The sequence below is a fragment of the Hippoglossus hippoglossus genome, chromosome 18 (genome assembly GCF_009819705.1).
Source record: "Hippoglossus hippoglossus isolate fHipHip1 chromosome 18, fHipHip1.pri, whole genome shotgun sequence".
Lineage (NCBI taxonomy): Eukaryota > Metazoa > Chordata > Actinopteri > Pleuronectiformes > Pleuronectidae > Hippoglossus > Hippoglossus hippoglossus.
The window spans coordinates 7,227,013-7,254,765 of record NC_047168.1 but is presented as its reverse complement, the minus strand read 5'-3'; the positions used below and the strand labels follow the sequence as shown (position 1 = coordinate 7,254,765).

General features: G+C 42.8%; 1 protein-coding gene and 1 long non-coding RNA gene across 4 annotated transcripts in view; one reads left to right on the top strand and one right to left on the bottom strand.

Moving 5' to 3' along the window:
• Positions 1–27,002, top strand: part of LOC117752279 — a 46,518-nt gene extending 19,516 nt beyond the window's left edge. Inside the window, exon 3 of the long non-coding RNA XR_004612022.1 lies at positions 26,875–27,002. This is a non-coding gene — a long non-coding RNA (uncharacterized LOC117752279). The remainder of the gene's footprint in view (positions 1–26,874) is intronic.
• On the bottom strand, positions 1,817–27,753 carry LOC117752248 (B-cell scaffold protein with ankyrin repeats-like). Of its 3 annotated transcripts, XR_004612012.1 has the most exons (17): positions 27,653–27,753; positions 26,808–27,203; positions 25,036–25,169; positions 24,799–24,937; positions 24,580–24,722; positions 23,609–23,723; positions 22,326–22,522; positions 17,201–17,264; positions 16,758–16,973; positions 14,910–14,972; positions 13,636–13,820; positions 12,944–13,007; positions 12,748–12,777; positions 12,471–12,550; positions 12,289–12,323; positions 12,075–12,197; positions 1,817–1,828 (listed from the first exon to the last, which is right to left on the bottom strand). XR_004612012.1 is itself a non-coding variant. In XM_034569489.1 (15 exons), exons 1-15 carry the CDS (start codon positions 27,663–27,665, stop codon positions 12,291–12,293), a joined length of 1,872 nt encoding a protein of 623 aa, XP_034425380.1. In that variant the 5' UTR covers positions 27,666–27,753; the 3' UTR covers positions 12,067–12,290. The 3 variants fall into 3 exon arrangements, 1 of the variants encoding a protein (XP_034425380.1); XR_004612011.1 differs by having other exon boundaries at positions 12,075–12,323; XM_034569489.1 differs by lacking the exon at positions 1,817–1,828 and having other exon boundaries at positions 12,067–12,323.

The following is a 27,753-nucleotide window of genomic DNA, read 5'->3' as shown; positions in this document are numbered from 1 at the left end:
TGTCTATGAACACGTTTACACCACAGTCAGTGCTCGGAAATCAAAAGTTGGTATAAATATTTGAGGCAGTAATACAATATATAACATAGGTTCTTATCTGAGGTGTGAAAGTGTATGAATCTGTTTTTTTTTACGAAGGCATAATGACATTTTAGGCTTTTTTAGAGAGCAGCAGTTCAGTAAAAAGCCATCTGAAGGTTATGTGATGAACCAAGCACCCTGCAACAGAGACAGACTAAACTAGGTGGATAAACCTCAGGGGATTTTCCTTCATCTTAAAAACTATCGACCGTTTCCCTCTGAATTTAAAGGGCTCCTACTGGATCCCGTCAGAAGGGGATTAAAGAGGAAAAGGGCAACTAGGATCACTTGGAGAGCAGACCCCTTCCACTTGAGCCAACACTCAAGCAGGGATGAAGTGTAGGCGCAGAGACGACCCAGAGGGAGAGTGTGCAGAGGGAAGGGAGAGACGGGGAGGTGGCATAGTTTGGATTCCCAATATGGGTCCGGGGAATCCGAAGTGAGGCCAGATGGCACAGGCCTGTCGGTCTTTGGGAATCACAGCATACGGCGGCGGCACGCATGGCAGAAGGTAGCGGGAAACAGTGCCGGGGTCAGCTCTTGATGTTGGACGCTCCCCGGAGCGGTTCCTTCCATCCCTTTGAACAAGAGAGCATCTCCACACTACTGCGCAGCGTCCCTGCTTAATGCGGCAGTTGACTTCAAACGCCACGCAATTCCCTCCTGCCCAAAGCCTCCTGAGTTCTAAACATATGTTATCAGACCTGATGAAAACACAGTGCCAATAACATGCCACTGAGCGCCACACATGGACATATGTGTTCTGTTTTCTCCAAACTTTCATCTCGTACAATTTAATTTGACTCACTGCTGAAGCTGACATGTGGGAGCTACGTCACGAAGCTACGAAGAAGCGGCGGAGTCACTTCTGAGCGCCTGCCATGCCAGCGTGCTTTGCTATAGCGAAGCGCGATATGATGGCAGCCAATTATATCCGTCAGCTTTCTGAGACAGATGTCCAATATAACCTGGTTAGTGCTAATAGGCAGATTTTTAAACAAGAGTAATTATTCATCGCTCACAGACCAGTAAAAGAGACGGATGCTAATATCTGATGCTGAATGTGTGTGACAGGTGTTACCACCAATTTCCCCCAGTCTCCTGTGGCAGCACTCGCTATGAAAACATCTTAAAACACATGTGTGCACTCACATTGTAGTGATCTCACACATTTTGAACACATACTCTTTGACTTTGGGAAAGAAGCAGTTCTGCATGTGCATACTGATTATCCTCCTCTATTTCTGTCAAAATAACAGTTTTTTAGAAGCCAAGTGTGGTGTTATGCTTGTCGTTGCATCCCCATATCCGTGTATAGACTAAGATCCCCTCATTATTCTCATTAATTGTCCATCTGTCATCTTGGCAGAAGCCCACTGGTTTAGAGTTAGCTGTGATTAACATTTAATCTATATGATTTTCTCATGAAAGCAGGGCTACCACACTCAGTAATGATTGATTTGTTCGCATTTTTAATAATGGCTTGCGCTGTTGACGGAGACATTTAACTGTGCGCTGATCGTGATGCAATTGTTTTCTGAAATTCATACAGCGCTGCGTCTTAATATTTCTCAGCAGTGTTTGTCTGCAGTTATGACTGAAGTCATACACACTGTATGGAGGATTAAAAAGGCTCTTATTAAACTGTAAGTGATGCCACTGTTGTAGTTTACGTTTTGATATGGTTGGTAGATAATCTGTCTTTGTTCATTTTCAAAGTGGAGATGCGTGTTAGGTGAAATGCAAACTCCACATTGTTTGGAAGAATATACAGTATGGTGGTACTGTGTTTCCCTCTCTGTCACCCAATGCATGCTGGGATGCATTCAACCCCCCTGAATAGAAATAAGCAGGTAAAGAAAATGAATGGATACAGTATATCACCTATATTCATGAGAATTAAGTTTTTTTTCTTATATTACCTTTTTTTTTGCATTTGTTTAGTTTGTTATCAGGATTACGCTAAATCTACTCAACGGATTTCCAACAGATTTGTGAAAGCGTGGGGCGGGAATACTGAGTGCTATTCTAGTAGTCTATTAAATATTAGATTATACTGAAACCTTGTCAAGTCAAATCAAGTCACTTTTCTTTACAAACAATACCCTTTAAAGGAAGGAAGAAGCTTACAGTGGATGTTATGTGCAGAGACAACAACAGTAAAGTTACATTCTGGACAGCAGCCACACTGCTGCTCTGTCACTCTCACCGTCTCAATAGTTTGTCGTTAGCCTGCACACTGCAGCTACAACAGTACATGCACACCTAAAGCTGGGAAGATAGCCCAAAGACCTTGCACTCCAACCAAACCCTCTCCTCTTAACATACAGTTTGCGCCACATGATCGTTTACTCTATTTTACAATCCCACAGACAGCTCAGCTACCTTCTGCCTGCGTATTGGTTATCTGGTTGCAACGCTGACATCAAACTCTTGGCTGTGGCTCAGGAGGGAGAGAGGGTCGTCCACTAACCAGAATGTCGCTGCTTCGATCGCTGGCACCTTCAGTCTGCCTTTCCAAAGTGTCCTTGGGCAAGACACTGAGCCCTAAATTGCCCCTGATGCCTGCGCCAAAAGTGTATGGGGTGTATTGGAAAAAGTGCTGTGTGTAGAGGCACTGTATGAATGTGTGTGTGTGTGTGTGGTTGGGTAAGACTTGTACTGCGACGCTTCCTCTTAACAAGCTTTTGTCCAAGGAGAACTTAAACAAGTGCAATAATATCCCAACAGTGCAATATCACGTGCAATGTTAGTATGGGTAATACCCTACATTTTATACTATTAATTGTAAGGAAAGTGAAAGACATATCGATTTCTCTAAATTGTCTCTTCCAACTCTTCCTCAACAAAGATTTAAACTAATTAAATAAACTAACAAACCCACCATGTCCATATAGCAAAATTAAAATACCTCTACTCCTCACCCTTCGGATGCCTCAAGACGCCAACTTGCGTCGCAGTTGTCAGTATGAGCGCCATAGATCTGGAACCTTCCATAGGCTCTCCGAGACATCTGCCGCTCATGGCAGCATGAATAGGGCTGTTGGCTCGGGTTCAAGCGTATGAGAGTCGCCCTTTTGTCGGCGAGCGGCCCATTGTGGAAGGATAGGAGGATGGTGTTTACGGTCGCCGCTACCTTCGTGGCCCCCACAAGGAGGATAATTAGATACAGTTGTTATCAGTGACAGCCGAGGGCCACGAGGAGCCGCGTCGGCCCCTGTGCCTCCCATCTGATCCTCCCAGGGTGAGAGAGGAGATTGGGATGACGTGAGGACAGTGTTGACTTGAAAGCTTTTCTAATTGAGTAGAAACCACATACTCTGTGACTGTGACATATAAAATTGTACAGGGGATATGACATGAATTTTAGATTGTAATTAATCAGTTGGTCAATGAGGACGTGCGGAATCCTCTGGGTCTCTCACTTTTGTTTAGTTTGCAAATTAAAGGGGCCACAACAAAACTCATAGAACCAGTTAACTGTCCTGTTTAATAAGTAAAATATAAGCTCATGTAACGGAAAATATAAGCTCACGTAACGGAAACATTACCGGGGGTAATAAATATACAGAATTTTTAATTATATTTCCTTGATTACTTTTTCCTTTCCCTTTCTTTTGCACCACTGAGAATAAGAAGTTTTGATCTGAAATATACCTTTTCTTTCAACTTTGACATTTCTGTGTTACCCGACCAACCTTCCCCCCTACACACAGATGCCATTCATTCTTATCTCGCAGCTCAGACCAAACATAAAAGCGAATCAGTGGTGGCACAGTTTACCCAATAACCATGCTGGATGTGGCACAACATCTTAATTGATTTGTTCCAAAACCAGATGAAGTGACTCGCAAAAAAACTGCACTATATGCCCCTAGATAAGTGCAAAGAAACATGGCTTCTGCTTTGAAGAGTATCCAGCAATTAGGTTTGGTATTTGCGGACAAACGTCATTGTTCATGGAATTTAGGGTCGAAGCGGAGGCCCGTACAGATGATTTATGTATTCAGCTGGGGATGGGGGTGGATAAAATGGGCAAATTTCATCTGGCTGTAGAAAGCTCCAGCCCAGCAGGCCTAGAGGAGGCTTAAACATGAGCAGGACTGGTGCCAGGTCCTCTCCTCGGCCATTGTGCTTTAATTAACCTACATAGGAGCTGACTGCTTAAATGTGCAGTGATAGATAAGGCCCCTTGGATGATTGATTTATTTACTGCACATGCTAGTGATTTCCATAACATTACTACCCCAATTACTAGCCATATGAGGCACAAAAGTCATTAACAGCCAGCCTCAATGTATGTATGGACATGAATGCACCGACATCCAGTAAAACACCCATTACGGTGCACGTCAGCTCCCAAAAACACCAGCAAGCTTCGTGAAGCTGGAATCCGGAGGAGAGATCAAGATCAGCCAAGGTCAGCGATGTTTCAGGGCAGAGCAGCGAGGAGCAGCTACGCAAAATGATCAAGAGAACGGTGGATCGACGACGTCTTGGAGACACTGTTTTTACAAAAGCACACAGGGTCTGGCTTTGTCAAGAGAAGGCTGGCATGGGCCCAGCAGCAATCTGAGGCTGTGATTGCAGCAGAACGTCTCCATCAGAGAGCACTAGAAGGTAACGGTGGGATTAAACTGGGCACTGCTGGCACATACAGGCGGGCAGGGTGTTTCTTCTTTTTTCTCTTTTTTTTTTTTGCTAGGCCATTGTTCCATATGTGCTCCACCTGCGCCTCTCAGAGCCTCGCGCCAAACACACGGCCAGCAGGCTCTAGCATCCTCGCTGATTGGAAGTTGCCATGGCGATGCTGGAAGCCAGCGCTAAAAAGGGGGGGGTATGCTATAAATCTCAACATGGTATTTTTTTAATTTAGGAAATTGGCAAAGGAAGTGTGGTAAATGAATCGTCGTTAATAATAATTCACATATGGGACAAAACACAATTAGGCTGTTTTTGGCTACAGGCAAAGAGTGATCTCATCTCATCAAAGACACTTCAGCTCCACCAGTAGTCCTGAGTGAAGAGATAGTGCGCCTCGGATCTGATAATGATGTTTATGGAAATAATATCACTGCAGATTATCGTTGGACACAGAGAGCAGCGAGATGGAGACATCAATCACGTCATGATATCCCATAAATTGATTCCTTATCAGCTCATTCAAATGGATGGTGAGAGCGATTCAGTGCATTGGCTTATTAAACAACTAAAGTAAAACTTAAATTTATTTTTTCCGTGTTGGAAGGTTACCCACAACCCAATGTTGCTCGGTATGGTAAGGTATTTTTTTCAAAAAGTATTTAGAGTGCAGAGGAGAGGCGAGCAGCAAAGCTCACCCGTAGCTTTTAATAACATGATGGCCACCATCCAGTTTCAGACGAGCACTGGGATTGGCTGATCCCTTCACACCCTGGCACCTGGAGCAGCCAGAAGTGTGTGTATGTTTGTGTGTATGCGCATGTGTGTGTGTGTGTGGGTGAGTAAGAGAGGGAGAGGGTGTTATTGGTGGCTGCACTATTGGAGGCGTGACATGACGAGAATCAAAGGCCCTCACCTGCAACCGAGTGAGAAGGAAAATCATTAAAATGGTTTCAGGCCAAAAGCCTTTGCATAAAATCCCAAAACTTTTAGTTTAAGAAGCATTTTCTGCCGGTGTTAAACTCCAAAGTTCAAAAGTACGTTCAAGAAAATTCTTGGCTTGGGTTGTGGTATTTTGCAGCAGGTGTGTGAGGGAATATGTGAGAAGAAAAACCTCCCCAGTCTGCAATCTGCAGGGCTCTGCAGACACTTTGGGTGATGCAGATAAGGCCGCGGCGATGCTCACAACTCGCCGTGGTGACCCGTGTATTTGCGTATGATTAGCACCCCCTGCTGAAAACGGCTGTGCAAATATGATATGTACATTTGCATGTTTGTTGTCATTCATTTGACCATTAATCCATAATCCAAACTAAACTGCTGGTAAACAGCATTGTGCGGATGCGTGTTTGATTGTTCAGCTGCAGTCACGGGATCATCCAGTGGGCTTTAGGGTGGAGATTGCAGCATCGATAAAGATGGATTTTAGAATTTCTGCCATTTCCTGACGTAGAATTCTGTTTAGCTCTATCAGGAAAAGGCAGAAGTGTTTACTCTTCTGATCTCAGGATGTGTTTCTTGAGTTGGCGCTGTTTGTGGGGCTCCTCTTCTGGCTTATCCAGTGAGGATGTGACCTATCCAAGTCATTGAAAATGCAGAGTAGCAACAGACAAACTGACCTGCAGAGGAATTAGCCGCTGCTGCTTTCGTCTCCTGCAAACCCAACAGCTTGAACACGCCTGGGCGCTGCCTCACAAAGGCGCTCTGCTGAGGAGGCCTATTAATCTTCCCAAAGCCTCAAAAAAGCAGAGGAGTCAGTGTGGGCCCCTGAGTCTGGTGCCTGGGGCCCCCACAGACAGGGGTCCTTGGCAGGCTCGGCGGGGTCACGCTTGGCCCCCGATCAAATAGGAGAGGGCGAGACAAGGGCACAGGACGGTGTACCTGTGCCCTTTAACAGATGCCAGGCTGAGGCGTTGCTCCAGGGAGAGGTGAGAGGATCAGTCCTGGTGCTGCTGGGCTTCAGCAACATCAATCAGGACGGAGCTGCGGATTCTCCATCATTAGAGAGGAGATAGATGGAAGGTTATCCGTCTGAAAGCAGTGTAGCTCTCCCCGGTGTGGAACTTGACTGTGTAAGCTGCACCTGTTGCCTTCAACATTGCGTTTGTAGTTCAAATTATCACGTAGGGACATATATTTAGTATCAGTTTGATCTCTTGATACATGAAGTGACTGCACAACGTGTAGATTCTGGGCTTTTGGTCCGAGTTCATATTGAAGAATACCATGGTCAGGTTAGTTTCTTAGTAATAATTCCTTTCTAATATAAGGCTCAAAATCTCCTCTTACAATGAAATAAAATGGTGAAATATAAATTTCCTGAATTCTTGGAGTCCTGCGAGTATTCCAATTTTGATGTTTTGTGTTTCTGACGTCCCTTTTTTGTTGAAGTTTTTCCTCATCCCTGTTGACCGTTAAGGAAAGAGGATGTTGCACCTTGTACAAATTGTTGAGCCCTATGAGGCAAACTGATTTGTGATTATGTGCTATACAAATACAATTTTATTTTATTTGATAAAACATCTAAATATGTCCTGAAAATGACCCTAAACCAAAGCTGTTGTCAGACTTGACCTACAGGTCAAGTCTGGAGAATTGGGTCCGGACTTTACCCGCACAACACCAACAAATCCTCCGCTGCGCTAAATCCTAATAAAGTTTAATGGCTTGTTTCTTATATGCAGTACATCTATCACCATCTATCTACCATATACATGGTGGAAAATGTTTCTTTTTAATATATATTTTTTTCCATAAACCCAGTAGGCTAAGAAGTAGGGAAGTTTTTAATAAGTTACACAATATTAATGTAATCTGATTATTTCTGCTACTGACACATGTTCATGAGGTGTCTTTGAGTAAGAGCAGTTCTCTTCTAGTCCCAAGGGAGAGATTCTGAATCCATCACTGACCTTTGACCTCTGTGGAGGAGTTGAAGAGAAACCAGAATTTCACATCACAGAGATTAAAAGAAAAGAGATCACATGATTAACATTATGTATATCAGTCAACCATTTCAAAGTAAAAAAGGAGGTGCTGTTGAAAATATAGGAAAGGTGCTGCCCTCTTCAAGACAGACTTTCAAACTCTCAACGTAAATCATAATTAAAGGAAGGGAGACGATGGCAACTCGGTGCTCTCAAGTAATTTAACAAGTCTTAATGGTGGTTTTGTCATGCTTAATATTTTACAGCATGTGAACTGACGCTCGCTCCTCTCTCCAGAAGACTCATTCACATCCGCACTCTGATGGAATCACATTTATCTCTGATTAAACTTGAGTTATATAGTCTTTACAAAAAGTTGTGTTTGATATGTTTTTTTTTTAGTCAGTGAGGAAATCAAAAACCTTTCTGAACTGTAAATACCCAAACGGCACACGGGAAAAAATGTATTTACTATCAAATCATGCCAAAAAGCCAAATCATTAAACAGTGCTGTTATCAGGTTAAAGCTTCAGCATCCTTCTGCTGGCTCTGTTGCCTCTTAAACAAATAGACCTTGCTCTGGATTTTCAGTGTGTGTGTAAGGACTTGTCAGAATAGATGTTCCCCGCTGTGGCTGCTGCTCTTTTCACCCGATAGCCTGCGAGGGCTGAACAGAGCTCCACTGTGCCTCAGCGGACATTGAAATTCCCCTGACGTTTGTACAGTGAATTCCATTTCCTCGCCTTTTGATTCATTCTTTTTTTCTCCTCCTCTCTTTTTTTTCTTTGCTCTGAAGTACCTTCTTGTCCCCTGTTTGAACTTGGGTGAAGAATCGCTCCGCAAATGGAGGTTGGGGTCAGACAAAATGGGTAAAGTGAGAGTTGAGAAGTGGGGGGGAGGAAACTATAAAAGAATAATTGCAATGATTAAGGAAATGCATTAAACAAGTTCGCAAATGATGGCTACTAGGAATTTAGTTATCAGCTCTTCTGAAAGTGGTTTAAAATTATTCGAAAGTTTGTTTTATTTGATATTTTGAAAATTCAGCATTCACTGAAAGACAATTCTTTCTTATTTTTCTTCTTTAATAGACCTAAGTCATTGTAATTCATGCTAACAAGGCTAATGGCTGTTGGTCGGACACAAACAAACTTAATTAGTGGCTAAAAAAGGGAAGGTCAATATGCCGCATTGGACCGGATACTTCTTTCTTTCTGCGGCACCCCACATTTTGGACGCTCGATGTCTCTGTATACAATCGAAGGTGTCCGCATTGACCGGGTGGCGTGGGGGGTTCAGCTCAGAACAGCTTGTTCTCATCGCAGCGAGGTTCATCTTTACTGTATGCGGGGTGTGGATTAGGGGATGAAAGAATGCCACTGACTGTGAAATTGCCTGATTTTTATCAGGGATGTTGGAGAGCAGCTGTGCACAATCCTCTGCCCTAATCCTGGGGCCGGAGAGAGGACCGAGCAAGGAGAGGAGGTGTGTGTGTGTGTGTGTGTGTGTGTGTGTGTGTGTGTGTGTGTGTGTGTGTGTGTGTGTGTGTGTGTGTGTGTGTGTGTGTGTGTGTGTGTGTGTGTGTGTGTGTGTGTGTGTGTGCACGCTTTGCCTCCCTGTGTGTGTTGCATACATGCCAAGGTGTATAATGGAGGAGTTCTGAGTGGCTGTGTTTATGCATGCCCCCTTCAGTAGACTAGTTATCCCTGATAAGTTATCCCAGGGTCTGTGCACTCATGAGTGTTTCCGCAGCAGCGTGGAACTCGCCGGGTCGCAGGGAGGATTCGGCACACGACTGCGGCAACAGCTCGGCTTTTCATGTTTCAGTTGGTAAGAGGCCATCGCCGGTTAAGAGCTGTGTCATAACGATATTATTGATGCGTTGACCGTATAATCCTGTCTCTCCACGATCTCACCAAGCCAGATGCTGGAAGAGAAAGGAGGAGGACATCCAATTGGGAAGTGTGTCCGTTTCATATTTTCTTTACAGAATCTTCAAATTATGCACCACAGACAGTTAGTACATAAAACTTTGTCTTCTAGTCGCTGCTGAAAACAAACTTGGATTTGCACAAATAACTATTGCCCACAGAGAATTATCACATAACTTTCTCTTTGCTACAAAGCGTGTCTTTAAGGTCATGTGCTGAGGTTGTCTGACCCCAACTTACCGTTCATGAGTACCTCGCTCATTAACCTTGTTTACATTTTCAGCAAACAGCTGTTTTAACCAAGAAAAAAACTCTGACGATTACACTGCAGGCCTCCTGCCTGGAGCCAAGTGGGAGGCAGACAAACTAAATATAAAAGGAGGGTTGAATGTTGGACTTATATTCATCAATTGGGCAGAAAAACTAAATGAATGAGAAGGTTGCTTCATGATTTCCAGATGTGTAATGAGGCAACTTTGTTTGTTATATCCACTTTATATAGGCTTAAGATCTGTAATATGGGATGTCAGTGTTTTGCTCCCTGCCCTCCAGGGACCCGAAGATTAATGATAGCTGCTGTAAAGAATATTCTGCAATTGAATTTTTTTTCATTTTGGGGGCGATATGTGGCTCAGGAGGTAGACCAGGTCATCCACTAACCAGAGCGTCGGCTGTTCGATCCCAGTCTCCCCCTATGCATGTGCATGAACCCTAAAGTGCCCTTGATGGCCTTTGAGAGATGTACGATAGAGGAACTGCTGCACGTAGATGCACTGTATGAATGTGTGTGTGTGTGGGTGAATGGCAACACTGTACATCTACATTATATATTTCTTTGATGTCATGGTAACATGAAATATTGCTTTAAGATAATTTGTAAAATGCCACAATAAATACAGTAAGTGTAGAAAAAAGTACAAATTAGTTCCCACATGGTGTAATTATAAACTTATACCTAAATACAAAATTTGAACAAGTGTTCTTTGACAGAGTTTGGTCAAGACAGAGTTTGACAGAGTTTGGTCAATCAAGTTATATAATATTGACAGTTTGGATCATTTACATTTCAGATCATTTTTTCCCTCTCGTTGTGGATTTGCAGCACGAGGTTCTGAAAACCAGTGAATCTTTGATCCCTTGTCTTTGATGCTGCGCTGCCCACATATAGAAGCATGTTCGGGCGTGGGCGACGTATGCCACTGAAGTTCTCGATCCGTCTCTCTGTGACAGGGGGAATCATTTCTTGTGGCGGCGCTCGGATATCTGCATACGTGATGAATCGCGGCCTATCTCGGTGGCTGTGCCCGACGCGCGGACCGAAATATACTCAGCAGGTGACAGGCAACCATATGCCTCAAATGCCATGGGGTCCCGAAGCCGGATCATCTCCAAAGGCTAACTGGCAGGTCTAAGTAGGGACGGCATTAATACATATTATTCACAAAGAGCATCATTGAACAGAAAAATGTGCCCGGCGTGTACCCAGCTGCTTTGTTGGCACACAGCTCAGCCTCTGCCTGGGTTTCAAGACTGAGCTTGGATTTAGCCATGCATTCACTGAATTCCCCATGCAGCTCTTATTCATTCATTCAGGCACAGGCTGGGCTGTACCAACAAACTGGTATCTGTGCATGTGTGTGAACATGTGAGAAAGAGTGTGTGCATTTGTGCCAGCTCCTGGATAGTTTTGTGAACCGCAGCAATTTCTGCTTTTTAACAAATCTATACAGTACAAGTTTATTATTCAGTTTCCAAGGAATATAAGCCTCTGACTTTTAATCTCACTTGCTGTTACAGAACAACTCTGTGGCCACGTTCTATTCATCCCACTGAGCTGAGCTGCAATCTTTCAACAAATTTTCCCTGTGCCTCATTCATAGAGTCGGTTTGACAAGTATTGGCTGATGCAAAGCAAGATTCAACACCTTTTTTGTCTGGGTGCAGTTTGCCATTAGTCATTCATGTTGTCACCTGCTGAATGAGTGTTTTCACTTTCTGGTAACATTCATAAAAATGTATGGATTCATTTTTTTAACCATGGCTTGCCTCCCAGCCCTCAGGAGGTCAGCAGGTGCGTCTGTGCTCCCCAGATGGATGAATATTTAGAGATACATCGCCCTCTAGAGGCAAAGATGGGGAGGGTTCTTCAGGCCAGGACCCAACCTGGATTACAGCTTCATGAAAGTTAAACATCTTGAAATATCACATAGTTAATTTTTTTTTTATTTAGCATGTGTTTTTTCTTCTAGTTCAAGTTACACAAATAATAATAATAATAATGATACATTTTATTTATACAGCACCTTTCATACATAAAATGCAGCTCAAAGTGCTTTACAATAAAATCAAAGACATGAAATAAGATAGATTCGTAAGAACACGTTAGAAAACAAAGACTTGGGATGAAAACAATCCTAAAACTAGCAAAAGGTATAAAAAATTAAATAAAGTAAAATACAATAAAGACAATGGTGTTAAAAATAGTTAGATCAACTTTTTCTACTTTATCAGAGAATTAACATGCATATATTTTGAGCGAGACAGCTGAACAAGTAGTGTGTTCAGATTAAATCAGAATAATTACTGGAAGATCTGAATCTTTGTGGAGTGATGGAGCCTGTAAATATGGAAATTGTGACACATTAGAAGATCTTAAATAACTTAAAATGAAGTATTAGTATTGATATTCCTTCTGTTTTCAGACTTACCTTCACCGCTTGTTGGCTCTCCAAAAGAAATGTGACTGCAAAATAATTCAGAGGGATATTTGTCATTGGTTTTGTTTGTCCCACTTCAGCATATTTATGTGTATATGTCTCTTTCAACTCCAGTGGCGTGCAGTATCATGTAAACTTCATATTAGTACACTCACGTTAACTTTGTTTAAGACGTGCTGCCCTTTGAGCGGCTTGCTGTAAACCTCAGACTCCACCGGTTGGCTTACTCTGCGACTCTCCTTCACCGTATTACCTGAGGGGAAATTATCCAACATTCACAGTCACACAGAGAATTGTTCAGTGAAAGACAATAATGAAAACTCCCATTTAGTTCAGGTGAACCTCAGCTGTGGGGATTTGATTTAAAGACCCTTCCCTGAGGATTAGATCCTCACCACTGAAACAAGGATTTCTCTGTGCACAGTGAGACAAGTTTTTTTAAAGACTCACTTGGAGCGTGATGAACGATGTTGAAATTATCTGGGGAGAGAGAAGACTTTCTAAGCCCTTTAAGCGATACAGTTTCATACAGTCAGTTGTGAGTTTGCTGCTTGTGTCAGTTTAACTTTTACAACATTGCATATTATTGTTATAGTCTCTGTGCAGCAAAGTTTAGTCCATATGTCCAGGCTGCAGGAATATTTACCATAGACACTGTCATCGTCCTCGCTGCTATTGATCATAATGTCTCTCAGCTGACTCAACTTCTCCTGCACACACAAACATCAGTTAACTTCAATATCACACTGACACCACATGCAGTTACTGACACAATGAGATTTCTATATATGATCTGTTTTATGTTTGTACAAGTTGGGTCATAAATATTTTGTTGCCTTTTTGGAGGTCCAGTAAAAAATTAAATGTCTGTTGTAACACAAATAGACAGATGGACGACATGACAGCTCCGCAAAAAGTGAAGCCAAATCATCTGGATCCTCCATGTTATCAGATGTGACATGGACCAAACTAAAGTAAATGTGCAAAAAATGTTCTGTCATTGTAGGTAATTCTCATCACACTGGCGTATGATCAAGTTTTCATTTTCCCATTAAGTTCGTTTTTTGAGGCGAAACGTGCGGTTGACAGCTGGGCGTGAGCCTCCTAAAGATATCAAAAGTTCAAGATGGCAGCACACGGAGATCCTGGGTATTTTTGCTTTGTTTTTTCTACAATGAGAGGAAGTGGAGGCGTGTCGTCCTTCTTTGTTTACAGTCTATGACATGGCATAAGCAACAGGTGGCATATAACACAGACCATTTTATTAGGGTTTGGTCCTGACTGCTAATTCATTCCAAATCCAGTGTGTGGGATGATGACAATGTGTGATAGACCTACTTTCTGGGTGGCGTCCATGCCCTTCTGAGCCCGCTGCCAGTCACTGAAACGCTCCAGGGCCTCGTCCACAGTGAGCGAACCGGCCTTCACCCTCTGCTGGAGCTCGGCGAGCTGCTGGAGCCCATGTATCTGTTCTGGCACCAAGTTGTCATAGGTGGAAGAGATTCTGTGTTCTCGCCGACGTGCTGCAAAGAGCAAGCGGGGAAATCTGACGTTTTTAGCAGAAAACAGTCGCCACACACGGGGACGACAAGTTAACAAGGTGGATTTCACATTTAATATCACAAATTAAACTGTAAGGCAGAAATAAGAAGAGGCAGAGTTTAAACCTCGTCCAGATGGCACTGACACAGAGGATAAGATGTGGTTTTCCCCAGCACATCTGTAATGTCAGTGAGTCATGGGGATGGTAAGTCATTTTACGGATGATCTATGGACCTGTCATTCAGTGTCACCAACACTACGGCGAAGCAGACAAATGGCTCTGTATCTGTGTTAGTGCCAACGCAGCAGCTCCTTCTCTCTTCTACACATTTTTAAAGATTTTGTATTCATCTTGTCGGCACCTGACTGTGTTTAAATCTTCTACCTGCTCTGTTTATAGCTTTTTTTACTCTGTGTTTGCCCATTAATTTGCTGCTGTGATACTCATTTCCCCGTTGTGATTGCTCTAATTTTAATTGACAAAACACCATAAATTATTTACTAAGAGGTTCACCATTGACTAATACCATCCAGCAGGTAATTCCAACAGGAAATCATAAGAGAGAAGTCAGCAAAAAAGATTTTCTCAGTTTGTGTCCTGAAGTATACTCATGCAGAATACTTTGCCCTGGGTACCACTAACAGGCCACTCCTCACTGATCTCAGAGATCTTGCAGGGTTATATAGCACCATCATGTCTGTTATGTATTTATTGCCAATTCCATTAGGAGATTTATAAATAAGCGGTAAAACTTAAAACATTTTCCTGTGGCTATAAGGATCTCTGCATGGATCTGAGCATACTGCACATGTTTATTGAGATAGCACTCTTATAAGCATGTTTAAATCAAGTGATAAAGTTGTAGAAAGGCGATCCAAAGATTTAATGAAGAAGTGCAAAAACCTGAACACCAAACCACAAATGTATTTAAATTGACAATATTTTACTTCCACTTCTTTTTCAAGCACAAATATCAGGTTTGATCTGAGTGTAATAGATTCCAAATATATAAGATAAAGCTTGTTTTTGTGGAGTTGACATGTTAACATCTTTACGATCTCACACTTACCTTGTTTAGTTGGAAGCGAATATATTTCAGCATTTCCTTGTGGTGTTTTCTTCTTCTGGAACACTGTAAATATAGAATACCTAACTGTAAATATTGTATATTATATCATGCCTAGATTATTGATTTATTTTAATTGAATATATAACCTTTTTAATATAGTTACATAACACTTGATATACAGCTGCCGTAAGAGTTAGTTAGTTCTAAAATGTTCCTGTACTTCAACTATTTCGCCACAAGATGGAGCCATACTCTAAATGTAAGAGCATTTAACTATGTGTGGGTTGTGCATTGCTCAAATGTGAATTGCCTGCAGATTGAAACCTGTTACTTTCCATCCAGAATACATATTATACATAATGGAATATAATGAATGTCTGTGAAATAGCAGGAATCTTCATGTGATCATCCAGAGCTAAATTCTCAGTTCCTCTCAGAGAAAAAGACTCACATTCAGCTCTGGATCAAATTAGTCGCTCTGAATGATGCCTTTGGTTTGGTAGTGAGTGTTCAGAATGAAAGGCTACACTGTTGGGCTTGTCAGAGGCGGTGGAGCTGCGGCTGTGTGACCAACGCCGGATGAAAATTCAACATCCCCACCCTGCGAGATAATCCTGCCTCTGACTACTTCCTCCATGACAGCATCTCTCTTTTCCACTTCACGTTCACACACAGCTTCTCTTTTTCAACCTCGCTCACAACACAGGTCTGGCTCTATGGCTTACACTCAGAATGAAGAGCACTGCTGCAGATCTGTCTCTCTCTGTTGCTATTACTTTACCTACCCCGAAGAGCGGGTGCGTTGCTATCTGTGCAATTTACATGGCCAGCAATTCCTCCCTATAGGACTACAATTCATTCACATTTCAGTCTCATTGAGCTGCTAACAAAAGGAAAACTCCTCATTATTTCCACTTGTGCACTGTTCTCTCCAATAACTGGCTCCTCGCCTAATCCTCCACCAAGCCTCATCTCCCCTCTCACATCTCTCACTGCGGCAGTGGGAGTGAGGAGCAAAATGTGATCCTTGTGTGGTTTGAAGCTCCACTGTCTCGATAGATGGAAACCTCGAAATCCCTCTCCTTTCTCTCGTGCGCTCTGGGGACAAGGACGATGGAAAACACGTGTAATGACTTATTTTGGCTGACTTGGCCTTGGTCTGGCCAAGATTGGTTGCAGATGGCAGCCGAGTAAGTTCCCTCTCTGTTGCTGAGGGGATGGTCGGGATGCAGGGAGTTCAGTGGTGCGTTCAATTTAGTTTTTTGCTTTGTAAGGCCCATTGGGAAGGGAGCTGGCTCACGGGATACAAACAAGCTCAATAAGAGGCTGCATAATGACGTTGTTCCCCAACTACAATTTTTGACTGTTTTCTCAATGGGAATAACAATTAATTATGGATGCATGTGATCGTGTTTGCATTTGCGAGATGAAAAAGAGAAGTCCCGGCCGATTTAATGATTTATAAGCCTTAATAATACCAGTCACTTTTGGATGTTTCATCTTCATGAAATATTCACGCCGCTGAAATTGAACAGTTAGGGCCTGTCGGCTCTTGACGCAGGCAAATGGCTCTTTCTCTCCCCTCGCTTTTGTTTGTTTTGCAGCAGGGAGCGACTGTGTCCTTGTGGTTTATAGGATCAAAACAAAACTGCACCACAAAAAAATAAAATCCTCTCCACTCAATCCAGCAGCACTCCACTGACAAAGGCAATGCACATTCCAGTCACTTCCTCCCTCCCACATGAGCTCCCAAACTCCCCTTCACATGCTGTGCATTAACTCAGTGTTGTCTTTACGCCAAATGAGCTCCATCATATCTATAATTTGGAGGGAAAAGTAGGGAGCTACCTTGAGTGATGTATGGGGTTCTGTCCTCCTCCTCCTCGGTGCTCTCAGGCCGCGGAGTGGGCGCTGGTGGGCGATTGGCAATAACCACCGCCTTCGTTGAGTTCAGGATGGTGTCATATTCATCATCCCCCCCCAGCGAAGCATAGAGATCCTCCATCTCCTCCCATTCATCCTCTCCTCGCTCCTCTTTCTGCATGTCTGCGGTGGAAGGACTCCCTAATGACCAAAGTGTTTACTGGTTGAGTGTCACGATGAAGTTCTGCATGCTGTGTTTGGCTACTCGGCTACTCGGAAGCAACGGCTACATGGTGTGCCCATCAGCACGTGGAAAAACATTCAGCGGTTGGAAATGAACAGCAATTCAAGCTTAATGATACACTGGAAAAAACAATTCCATTGTTCTCTTTTGGCCTCCTTCCACTTCCCACCAGTCCCTCACTCACCTGCAGCGCACATCACTTCGTGCACACCGGCATCTACATTTTCCTCGCCGGGGTTGGAAATATTCTGCAACAGGAGAGCGTGAAGACCATTTAGTGTTTAATTTGTTATGCTGATGGTTTCATACACAACAGTAGATTTTTCATGCATTTGAAAAATTCTTGATGCATTGCAGACTTGTAATTTAGTAAAGGACATGGCTTGCTCATTGGTTGGCTCACTACATCCTTTCTTTTGGCTCATTTTCTCATTCTCCCCTGTATCCAAGGCATAAAAATGAAAGATAAAGCAGAGGTGACCACTTCCTGGTTGATGGGCTGGCATGGAGGCTGATGTCCGCCTCCATGCCAGCCTTTAATGTGGCGTTGTCATGTTTAGAATATTTATTTTAGGTTCCTAGACGCACCTCTTAGGATTTCACTTTTGGTAAAGCAATTTCAGGGCTATGCCAGGAATTACAGAGGCGCGCTGCAACCCTGCCTGCTGGCTGAAAGAACGCAGCTTTCCCTGTGACTGCAACGCTTCTGCCGAGTTGAGGCCCTATACTCACTAATAGCACGCTGAGGGACGGGAGTATGATCAGGGTAATTATGAAATCAGACAATCTTCCCCTTTCACTCCAAACATATCATTTAGTGAGCAACTCAAGACCCTCGGCTAGATATTTAGACTGGATCCACAATTAGAATGTGGATACATACTTTACTTTACTGCCATATTTCTAACTGATACAGATTTGAAGAACTGGAGTTGCCTCAGACATTTTTAACAGTATTTCTTTTGAGAACAACACAAAAGGAAAAAGAAGATACAAAAAATGTATGAGTACAGCTGCTGATTTTGTATGAGCAAACTACGGCCCACAGGAGCCACACATAATACATATGATAATGCTTCAGTATTACATTAGATTCCAGTGTCATATTAAGAGCATACACTCTGAATTCAATGAGAAAAGTCAATAACAATAATAAGTCTTTGCAGAATATATGAGACAGAGCCCACTTTGATCAAAATATCCTCCATATAACCTGCCACGCACTGTGTGCAGTTTCCAAGCAACACAAGCACTCATGACTCAATTACAATATTGCACTGTTCCGAGTAGCCTACTGTAAATTACTTACCGGCTGCCATGAATGCATTACTGAACAGTGGTGTTTTATAACATGCCCAACAGGTAGAAAGGATGGGTTGATTCTCGTGCAGCCTTAGCATTGAATCGAAATAGTCAGATGCTGCACTCAAGCCCTATGTGGTATTTTCAGAGGTCGTTCCCGTATGAGGGAGGGTGTATTTATTTACTAGCCACGAAACGCTAAATCATTTTTACAGATGTCTGAAACGGCAGGAGCCCCCAGGCGTTCCAGACAAATTCGCTTTCGCCGCTGCTCAAATTGCAGCAGCGCCTCAGACGAAAGCAGTAGGCGTGATTTTGTTAGAGGGAGAACAAAATCTCGAGTGAATCTAGGGAGGGATAAGGAGTATAAATCTGTTTTCAGCTGCTGAGATGGTCAGTTCACAGGTTGGCAGGTCTGGGCTCTTTAGTGCCGCCATGCTCTGTGTCTTTTAATGGTTTCAGGACTTTGATACACGGCAGATTGAGTGGCAGTCAAAATCCTTCCAACTTGTTAATCTGGCATGGGAAAATAAGAGGTGGTCCGCTCAGCAGGGAAAGAAATACTTCACACTTCAAACTATATTTACTCAGCAAAGTGTGATCTTCGTAGTTTTCTTTAACACCAAACATGTGTTATTATAGTAAGCTCTTACAACCACACTGAGTTGGCTGCTGCTCTGAGCTAAATGTTAATGTCAGTGTAAGATCACAAACATACTGAATTAGCATGTATGATGTTCTTACTATGACTAACAGCATGCTATAAGCTACTGCTGGAACAGAGCGGCTGTGGTTCAGGAGGTAGAGCAGATTGGTGGTTTGATTCCCAGTGTCCATGAACCGTTAAATTGCTCCTGGATGCAGTGTATGAATGTGCGACAGAAAAATTGTTGTGTCTAGAAGTGTCGTATGAATGTGTGTGTTGGTAAATGTGACTGTGCTGTGTTGTGCTTTGGGGGCCGACAACAGTAGAAAAATGCTATGTAAAGATAACCACAAATCTCAAACTCATGCTGGCGCTAGGGGGAAAAGTCAAGGGATCACAGACACACTGATGATTCGTCATCTCGTCCCTGATGAGAAGTCAGTCAACACCAATGTCTTTAGCATATAGGCCTTATATAAGAGTTAGCAGCTAGCAGCTTCCCTTTTCAAACAAGGATGACTAAATCATTCAAATGATAAACAAATCTCCGGATCCTACTGATAAAGCACAGTTTCTGACCAAACACACACAACATGCAAAACAAGGTTGTGGAGAACCAGCGGATCCGTCATCTGGAGGGTAGGGTGTCAACTGATTTGAATTGGACTCCACTGTACACAAACACAGCGTGCAGCACACACAGCTCTTTGTAGTCTGTGGTGAGTCTCGTACAGTTGCAGGCTAATTTGTATTTATCGAGCTTCCCTCTCCGTCTGAGAGCACACGGTTAAATCTTAGTTGGAGCGGCGAGTCCATCTTAATGCCAAGTGACCCAGTATTAAAATATTCAATGAGGACAATGTGTGTTTGTGTTGGTAATTATGAGCAAGCACAATATTGCAGTCTGAAGACATAAACATTGCAGTTAACAGCAGAGCGTTTTCTATATTTGTATTCTAGTTATGCTCCCCCTGAATAATTCAGCTTCCCCCTCTGGAGCAGTTCACAGCTAATTAACAAAGAAGTGCGCTGCCAGGGCAGACTGGTGGATCTGACGCAGGCCCTGTGAGTGATTCAGCCTGTGTATGAAGCAAGGGACCGATCCATCCAGGGTTTATTGACAGAGCTGCTACACTGACGCCCAAATCACTGATGCATCATGGGTTGATTAATTGGAGGTGGGGGGGGGGGGGACACTGCCGATGAGTTAATGAAACCGCCATGCACAAAAAAAGGAGCAGGAGCAAAAACCCACCCGAGCACAGTGTGTACATAGGTTTCAACTTTTAACATTAACTACACTCCAGGAGAACAGCAATTGTTTGTGCATGTCGAATCTGTCTTTTGTGTCTTGTTGACGTCCCTGCGGGGAGACCTCTGCGTGACTCCGCTGCTCCCTGTCAGCTCAGCCAACTCACCGAGGGTTCACAGAGAGCACTTCGACTCACTGGAGCAGTCGGATCAGACCTCGCTCCATCTGCAGTCGCTCTCAATTAGCAGGGTTGCTAGGAGGATAAATACATTTGCGACAGCTGTTGGAGTGTCTAAATTTCCCTCGAGAGGGAATCCTCCATAGGTTGGTCCCAGGCATCAGAGAAAAGTTAGAAGTTGGCGCTATTATGGAGGTTTTTATTGGATATTAAATGAGAATGATGCTGTTATCTGTTAGAAAGTGATACAAGGATTATAACACCTGATACAAGCTTTAAAGGATTAGTTCACACAAATTACAAAATAATAATTATAACTCTGATAATAATGACAATAACATTTGTTGCTCCATATCTGGAGGCTTGAGTCCTCCTGCAGTGACCGCAGGTTTGGCTCTGACTGCCTTTTGCTGCAGTGCTTTCACACTGTCTCTCTCCATTTCATGGTTATCCTGTCCTACCAATTTAGGCAAAAATGGCCTCTTGTTTATCCATTCAGACAGTTTTGTTTCTACAGGTTTTGAGATATCCATCTTTGTACAGTGACAAATTATACTTAAAAAAAACCCAGCAGCATTTCTTTTCAGATGATGTGTCCAGTGTAGGAAACAAACAATTTTGTAGTATTTCCATCATATAATATTTTGTACTTTGTACTTTTGAACTCCTTTTGGCAGGTATAGTTCATAATTATATGCTACAGAGCCCCCTATGGGTCACAGTTTGAATTTGTTTGATAATTACGTTGGGTTCCCTCTCAATATATTTTGCGTACCTGGTTCCAAAAGAATCATACAACACCCTGCAAATCACCGTACTACTGCGTTCTTCTGGAGTGACCTCTTGATATATAAATATTCAGTTCTACATGAATAAAAAAAAAAGGATCCTCTCCATGTGCAGATGCATCTGTTACGTTTGGTTTTGTTTTTGAACACAACAGAAATGCATGTGCTGTTTTCAACCTACCATCTTAGCCATGCCACTTGGTGCATCACATTTTTTTTAATGATAATGTCCTCACTGCCTAATGAAATTAGCATCGGAAAGAACATTATGAAGCCAGTGTCCTCCAGCTTTATCAGATAAAGGGATGTGCATGCATGCTCGGGATCTATTAAATCTGGATTGCTACTCATTAGCGAGTGAGTGGCCAACACGCTGCTCTTGTGTTACTGCATCCCGCGCGGTGAAATGGAAGGTTGCACGGGAAGTGGCTCTCCATATTAACATGAGAAAATGGCAGCTATTATGCGGGGAAATCTCAAACATTAGAGGCTGCATTAATTGTCTGAATGTATGCAGACGACTTGCACTGTGAGCCATCGGGCATGCATGAACAAACACGGCCTCTCTGGTGTCTGTGGGGGTGTTCCATTAGGAACCTCGCAGGTCAAACATATTCAGGGCGAGAGAAGGGAGGGTCAATGTCTCGTCGCTGGTTATGAGGGAGTGAGGTCCCCCCACTCCCTGCTTTCCACATTTCCATCCTCTCCATTCTGTTCATTATTGATAAAGCCCCACTCGCTCATAGTGCTGAGGCATTGTTGGTGTTAGCAAGAGCACTCCTGAGTGCTACACCACATCCTCTGGCGGCAAAACCTCAAGAGCCCAGGTGCACCGTGTTGTTTTCTTTAGCCATCAGCAGGTAACTAAAAACTAAAGGATTCCACTGAGCCGATATTACATCCAGCCAGCTCCATACACACTAATAATGTCACTGGCTGCTTTTAATTGGCTCACAAATCACTGAACATGAGAAGCTGTCATCAGATATTGGTATTTTTGTGAAACGTCTTCATTGTACGGAGGATCAATAATATTATATAGCATGTTGCAAGGATGAATGTCAACTGCAGGAAGGTGAAAATCAACAGGCAGCAGTCAAAAAGATTGAATATTAAATAAACTGTAGATGAGGATGTGTTTACCAGTGTTTCCCTCAGTAAGACGTCCAGCTCTGCGTGGCCGTGACTCCTTGCGATCTCTGCGGGAGTCTGGCCGCGCTGATTGGCCGTGTGCAGCGCTCGGTCGGCGCCAGGACACTGCAGGAGCAGGCTGGACACGCCCATGAGTCCATACTGGGCGGCAAAGTGAAGTAAGGTTGGCGAACCCGCGTGGTGGAGCTCTGATGTGAACATTTGAAAGTGCAGGAAAAGCAATTTTCAGACATTTTCACAAAAGTCCATTTAGGCCTGAAAATGAACAGTATTTGAGCATGTAATACTTCTTTCACAGCGAAGATATCTCCACTTCCTATCCAGGTAATAACCTGACCCGGTGCAATGTGAGCAATTTAACACATTCAGGAGAGTCGAAGAAAGACAGCTCGGAGGCACTTATTGACCTATTTGTCGTGGAAATGGATTTCCCCGTGCCCTTTTTAACAGAGTTAAGGATCAATCTCAGTAGCTGATGAAGCCATCAATCTGCCACATAATGAGCAAAGAAATAATGGAAGACTTTTTTGTTCCTAGTGGATAATGTGCATCATGGAGCTGGAACGCTGAAGGAGTAAATTAAATGCACAGTCTGTGGTCAGGCATTAGCATATATGTTGCTAGTGTGTTGTATTTTAAATAACGTGATTTCTTTGGGTCAATCTCGGAGCTGATTGGTTATTGTCTTAGGGTGAATTTGCGTCTGGGGGAAAACAATATTTTGGGGCTTCTGGTGTGTTCATGTATTTATGTATGTTCTTAATGCATACATTTCATTATTTACGCCACTTGGTTAGTGTTGCATATGTTTTGTGATGACCTTTTAATGTTCTGTGTAATTTTTATTCCTTGGAGAGCACTTGGTGCTTATTTGCTAGAAAAGTACTATATCAATAACATTTTTACCATCATTATTGTCTAGCTCAAACATGATTGGCCATCTAAACAGGAAACCAGATGCTTCCAGTCCCGAAATCCTGTCCCTCACCTACAGATTTTGCATATTCACACACAGTCTGCTGATAGAGATCACTTTTGGCTTCACCTTGCATCCATTCATACCGTAATCAAAAAAATATTCAATCGATTTCCTGTCAAGTATACAACTAATTTGAGGAGCAAAAAAAAGGAAGGAAGAAAGAACAGTTTGAGGTGGTTAAATATCCTTGAAAATCTAAATAAACTTTAAAATACTTCAACCAGGTTTGTTTTGTTTCCTCAGTGTGATTGGTCAGCAGATGTCTTTTCAGAGTGAAGTTCAGATGAAGCTGTACCTCTTTCAGGCGTGTTTTCACACTGCAGTGCAGGGAAGCCTCCAGCGGGCATCGCCTCCAGCAGCATGGAGGACAACTTGTCGTCCAGCTTGTCCACAGACGGCACCTGAAGAGCCTGAAAATCAGACAGACACACGGCTCACCCACAGGCAGATTTAATTGAATTGAATAATTTGTTGAGAAAAGAATACACAGACAAATTAGGAAACCCTTTTTTCCGACAAATGTCTAACCGAGCCGTGGCCCAGATCTAATTGGTCAACTTTATTCTGTGGCAATTGAATCTGCCACATCACATTTATTTAATTTCTGAATTGCTGGTTGGACATAGTGCTGGGTTTCAAAAAACTATTCTCTGATTAAAATTGATTTTAATGTGAATGTTCCCATATCGATTCATAAAAAGAACGGATCGATCACACTCGGGTCCCCCGGGGGGAAACTACGTTTTGTTGTTGGTGCTGCCTGCAGGTGCTGTCAAAAAAACAAAACTCTCACAGAGGACAACCAAGCTAAAGTCTCCAGGTGTTCACAGTTTATTTTTTTTACCAAAGCAAAGTGGGCTGTTGAACTTGTTTTTTAAATGAATGACACCTGTATCATTAAAAATAATCATCAGTGTTGTGTTTAATTGCAGCGTCGTCCGTTCACAGCTTCCTTATTGGAACTCATGACCTGCATATTCGCTTCCGCGCTGGCGTAAAAAAGTCTGGTGGCGCTAGTCTGTGTGTGGAACGTATAAAAAATTATAATTTACTAATAATACTGATTATTATTACCGTTACTATGATATATTATACGGTTTGGTTGAATTTCCTATTGTTTTTAAAACTTGGAAAAACGCCTAACACTAAATCCACTGTGTGAAAAGGTGCCCACCCCAAATTTCTAATTCCCCCTCCAATCTGAGCAGCCTGACCGAGACAACTAAAAAGTAGATATTGTTTGAAACAGCCCTTTAATAGCTCTACCTGACACATGAAATCTACAGGGTCTGCAGCCCTGGAAAGAAGGCAAGCGATTTCCTCCATGCTGCTGTAGTACTGCAGCTGTGCCTTGCTCAGTGGCACTCCGTTGATATACACGGTCACTCCGACGTTTCCAGCAGGAAAATCTGCAACAGAAAACACACAGTAGCTAAACACAGGCAGAGCAGATACATTGATTATTTTTGCTATCATGCTGCTCACCTGGTGCATTGACACACAGGGTTCTGTCGTTCCAGTGGACAGGCTTCACTCGCAGTGTCTGATTTTCACCAGCAAACTCAACCTCAGTGTCGCCGCCAGGAGCCTCATTTTCCAAAAGGATGAACACTTCCATAGAGGTCTGCCAGGGAGACAGTACAGTGCACTGCAGTGTAGCCAATGTTAGTGGTGCTTTGTGGAAGAAATAAGAAATGGCCTCTGACCAGACGGGTGTCTCACCCCGCAGGGAACCCTGGAAGGAACGACCACAGCTCTGCAACCGACGCTGTGGACTGTAGTTGACTGCACCTTCTGCTCTGATCCAGAGGGTTTATGTGTCAGTGGGTTGACATTTGCTGCTGTGGCTGACACACCTATGAGAAACGAGACATTGCACTGAATTATGCACCAGTGATGTGGGTTTTGGACAGCATCAACTACCCAGGGGCAATGTTGATCCACCACTAACTATCAGATGCTTTGCCAAGAATTTATCTACAGGCATTCATGCTCCCCAGAGGATGAATCTTTTCTTTCAAGTGAAATGTCTCAATCACTGTTAAAAGAATTTGGTAAAACAATTCAAATCACTTGAGCTGCTCGAAGACATCCACTGAACTCCGGACATTTTCCTGAAATTTTCCAGAAGGGCTGTATGTGAGAATGCAAATGTCTGAGTCATTTCCAGAAAGCTCCTGACTTTTTCTGGAGCTTTTCTTTTCCCCCTGCCTCCTCGTGAAATATCTGAGTAAGCCCATGTGAGATTTTTACATTAAAGTAACATAGTGAGAAGGATAAATTATGTTTTAGCTTTACCTCGAACCTCAGAGCAGCTAGCATGACTCTAATTTAGGCCTTATTATTTAAATTAAACACTTCACATTAGTTTTTATATTGTCAGCTCTTGTAATTTCTATTTAAACGAGTAGTGGCTGAGTCATGAAGTGTACGTTCTTTTCCTCAACTCCTACATGTCTGGTACGTGTGCTGACAAACAAACACCATCACTCGGTATGAACAGCAAAACCACCTCTGGGTTAAAATATAACTGTTTGTGGTGTCCGGGCCTCAACCACTTCACTTCAACGAAGTGATGCAGAGTGCACTCGAATTTACATGGCTTGCGTTCAGTGGCGGGGGCTGAAGAGGAAAAGACTAGCCATTTGCATCACATGTTACACACACACACACACACACACACCCACACACACACACACCTGTTCAAATCATCTCCTCTGCTTTTTTATTTTACTACTTCATACAATAGCACAATTAGGAAAAGCAGGGATGGCAGTGAGTAATAGGCAAGGAAGATGTGGACATGCCAGATATACACAGTCAGACTAAAGATCTCATTGCAGCCGGTGCTAAAAAATATTGGATGTCGATCTTCAGCACACATAATTCTCAGGGAGAAGGAAAAAGTCTGTAAACAGGTTTCCAAGAGGATTCTCAAAAATCATGAGCATTTTTTTCATGGCAGATGAACAGCAAGGCCATGTGAACTTGTTATGCTAAAGATGTACAGATTGTGTTCTGGATTTTCAACACTGGGATGCAGACTGTGTCCAAATTTCAGTCTGTTTTACTCCTTATGTTTTAGAAGATTTGTATATAGTGTTAAATAGGTGGCCACTGAAGCAATGCTTTGTTTCTTTTAACCCCCCAAAAATAGGAACAACACACACATCCAGTAAAAATATCTTTTGATGGGTGCTGGATCAACAAAACATCACAAAACGCTTGAAAAAGAGAAGATCTGCACACTTAGAACTCCCTTTAAACGATTTATTTGCCAGTGACGTTTTATCAGCACAAAGTTAATATCTTGTCATCTGCATCGTATCTACACTTAGTAATGTGGGTATCAAGACTTTAAAACTACCACGCAGATATATTCGTTCATATATTCTATTCAAATTGGTTTATGGGTATTTAAGATGGTGACACTGTGTCTTTATCAGAAATTATACAGTTTTTCTGGGTCCTCAGAAAAGTAAAAAATATGATACCTTTTCTCACAATATCAGTGACAGTGGATAGGTACTCATGAAGGTCTTGTTCGCTGGAAATCTGCAGGCACTCGTCACCATTCAGGGGCACCAGCTCCAGCAGCGGGGTCAGACTCTCCACGCCACACAGCAGCACCACCACCTGAGCGGCGGGGCTCAACACGCGGGCCAGGAAGAAGCGCCACATCTGGCTGAGGCCGTCCAGCATGCCTTTGGAGAGGATCAGGAGTTTGCAGCTGTAGCCGGTGAGCCTGAGGAAGTCGTCCTGTCGACTAGACGCCGTGGCGATGTCGTAGCAGCAGATGCCAGCCTCTGGGATGGGACCGGTGAAGACTGACTTCAGGTACGTTGCCCATTGCTCTGCCTCAGTCTGATAGATGATCAGCAGCTCCTCCGCTACAAGGAAAAGGCATCTGTGAGTGCAGTTTTTAATATTCTATGGAAAAACATCACATTCCTCCTATTGCGTTTAAACATATTTAGTCTGCAAACACATACCCACAGTGAAACAGTTTCAAGACAAATCTGAAACTTACCCAAGTAGTTTAAAAATGATTCTGCTCTCACTGTCAGTGCAGCATATTAATATGTAAAATACTGAATGAATAGGATGCAGTGACATAACTTCACTACCAGAGTAAATCTTGCTCTTGATGCTGCTTTATCATTAAATGCAAAACTATTTAAATACATTTAATACTTAAATCCAAGCTATATTGCACTAATATTATTTATATATATGTTGCTCTGAGGCATCATATACAAAATTAAACCAATTCATCATTTTCATTATCCCAGAAAAATTGTAATAACTCGCTGAAAAATTCAAGCAAAGTAAAGCTTACCTGTGTGGCTCATGGCTACAGTGTGGTGTGCCTGCAGGTCTTCACACTAACTATTTCAAACAGCACGCCTATTATATAGAGGACCTCAGATAAGAGAGTTT